At 38.1% G+C, this 2,880-nt stretch overlaps 1 protein-coding gene across 1 annotated transcript in view; it reads right to left on the bottom strand.

Moving 5' to 3' along the window:
• Nucleotides 1-2,880, bottom strand: part of LOC122361002 (ATPase family AAA domain-containing protein 2-like) — a 17,120-nt gene that overhangs the window by 2,173 nt on the left and 12,067 nt on the right. The window contains exons 26-27 of the mRNA XM_043261901.1: nt 1,605-2,165; nt 1,066-1,160 (exon numbers count right to left, since the gene is read on the bottom strand). Coding sequence (XP_043117836.1) covers nt 1,066-1,160; nt 1,605-2,165 — 656 coding nt within the window. The remainder of the gene's footprint in view (nt 1-1,065; nt 1,161-1,604; nt 2,166-2,880) is intronic.

The following is a 2,880-nucleotide window of genomic DNA, read 5'->3' as shown; positions in this document are numbered from 1 at the left end:
ATTCTATAAATAAATTATAAATTCCTTAAACAAAAAAAAAAAAGAAAGAAAAAAAGTGAAGTGAAGATGTAATATACAAACTAGTACTGCCTTCCAAAAACACCATTTGAAGAAGAAAAACTTGTTAAAACATGCACTGGTGCTATCTAGAGAGGAACAAAAGCACAAATGTGACCGTGAGAAGAGAAACAAAATCGATGATTGCCGACCTAATTTGATGAACTTGATAGCAAATAATTAAATGGAAATGAATGACTCAGCAAATGAGAGCGAATGAATACCTCCAAAAATGGCCTAAACATCTTAATGATGATGATGATGAAACAGCCTCCACACTGATGAGATCCTTTCCAAAATGACTTGATGATTGGAGTGATTTCCCTCCTTCTGAGATCGGTACATTACAGCACAGCTACAGTACGCTAATGTGTGCGGAGAGCTTATGGGATGTTCTTATGGATGTATGTTACTTCTGAGCAATTACTGGAGATAATCACTGACACCGGAAAACCGTATATTCCAACATCATTAACTTCTAAAGTTTGATGTGGGTTATAATATTGGTTTGAGAGGTGGAAAAATTATTGTTTGACCATACATGTGTGTTGGAAGTTTGCTCGTCACTTGACAGTCGAGAGGGGTGGGGTCAGCAGAGCTCATTAGCATGTAAAGAAAAATGAACTAAAATGGCTTGCTGAAAACAGAGCTGATTTTGACAGGGTAAAGGTGTTTTTTACACTACCATTGAGAAATTTTAACCAAAGTATGTTATAGACTTTTCATTAAGACCCTTAAGCAGGGGTCACCAAGTGTGGACCTAGAGGGCCAGGGTCCCTACAGAGTTTAGCTCCAACCCTATTCAAACACATCTGAAGCAGCTAATTAAGGTCTTACTAGGTATACTTGAAACTTCTGGGCAGGTGAGTTGAAGCAAGTTGGAGCTAAACTCTGCAGGACACCGGCCTTCCAGTATCAAGTTTGATGTCGCCTGTCCTAAAGAGTCTTGTCAACTTGTGTAAAATGGGTTTGCGATGAAGAATATAATAACAATAACATTCATCTCACCTTGAGTCGCTGATGGTCAACCACGAGAGCTGGAGGTGGCGGAAGTTCCACTGTCTCCTCAAGTCCAACGGCCATCTCGTCTGACTTTTTCCTCCCTTTTGGTGAACAGCACACAATGGAAAACTTGAGTACACATCGCACCAGAAACAGACAACACCTGGTGAAGGACAGGCCCGTCTGCAGACGTATATGGAGAGACGAGTCCGCAGGGTGTTTCTGTTGGTGTATTTAACTCTCGGCAGGAGAAACGCTCTCAAACAGATGGTGTTTTGAAATCCAAAAAAATAGCATTTTTCTCCACACTGTGATTAACCGTACAGTCGACTATCGATACTAGGAATTATTCATCTGTCCTGCATGTTTATGGACATCTGGTAAAACTAAAATGTTATTTTGGGCAGTTATTTTTTTATTTATTTATGTGAGAGAACTACACGCCTTGTTCTGTCTCTCCAAATTCAGTGCATTAACATTTTAAATGTATGAAAATATATGCTTGATTAATACTTTGGCATTTGTGAAGTCTTATCACGCCATACCTTCTGTTTCATGGTCGCCATCAGATGCCGTCCCTTCCACTGCTGTCACATTCTCCTCCGCATTGCATTCTGAGGCAGAAGGCTCCTTATGCTCTTCTTCAAGTGCATCTTTATTAATAGAGTCTACCTCGGTTTCTTTATCAAGAGCCTCACTGTACACGCTGTCCATAGATTCATTTCCATTCAAACACTCTTGAGGAGCAGGGACTGTTGCGGCCTCCTTACTGCTGGAAGCCTCCTCCGAGAGAGCCTTCATGGTCTCTTTCTCGCCCTGAGGGTCCTGAGTGGCCGTTGGCTCAGAGGAATTCTCTTCCTCCGTGGAGAGGACGTGTCCGTTGGCCTGGAGTGGTTGTTTATCAGGATGGAGCTCCATGGCGTCACAGGATGACTCGTCCTGGGTGAGACAAGCGTCAACTTGCACCATTGCAGCAGAGTCGTCTGCTCCCTCCTCCTCTTCTGGTTCATCATCTTCCTCCGCTTCCTCCTTTTTATAGATCTTTTTCTTCCTGATGATACCCCGTCCCCAAATAGGACGCCGCCGCAACTTGCGCTTTATGTTATCTGAAGACAAAAAAGATTCGAGTCATATAAGAGAGCAAACAAGAAATGGAGTAGATAAATTGATTTATTTATATTAGATTGCAAATAGAGAACACTTCAGTAAGAAACTAGTTTTGGGGGAATATTTCAAGCCTTTTTTTAAATGCAAATTAGAACATTTACATTTTTTTTTCTTTGCGACTCCAGAAAAAAACCTGTAAAATTGGTTTTAACGCTGAATGTTGATATCATAACTGAATCACAAATGAAACTACAGCATGCACACCAGAGAAAGCACTGTGTTCACAAAAAAAAAAAAAAGATTATTTCTTGCTTCACTTTTACTCAGTAAAAAGCACTGCATATAAGCACCTCTGACCGCACTGAGAAAGAAGAGTTTAAAATACATATTTACAATTATGAATTCTAAAAACATTTAAAAAATAAAAATGAATCCCAAAATAATGTAATAACACAAAACAAAGAGCCAAACAAACTAAAAGACACCAAAATATATTTTTTTATTATAAAATAAACCAATTTGAAAATGCACATTAAAATTTATAAAAACTAAAAAACAATATATTTTCATTTTCATTTTCATTTTCATAAAATACATCAGGTGGCTTTAAAAATATCAGACAAAAATAAAACTACAAACTAAAAATTCTCAATTTTGATTTCATGGGATTTTTACTTTTAAGGTACTAGAAAAAAAAAAAAAAAAAAAAAAAAA

This window comes from Puntigrus tetrazona, chromosome 16 (assembly GCF_018831695.1).
Source record: "Puntigrus tetrazona isolate hp1 chromosome 16, ASM1883169v1, whole genome shotgun sequence".
Lineage (NCBI taxonomy): Eukaryota > Metazoa > Chordata > Actinopteri > Cypriniformes > Cyprinidae > Puntigrus > Puntigrus tetrazona.
This window is presented reverse-complemented; position numbering and strand designations above follow the sequence as displayed.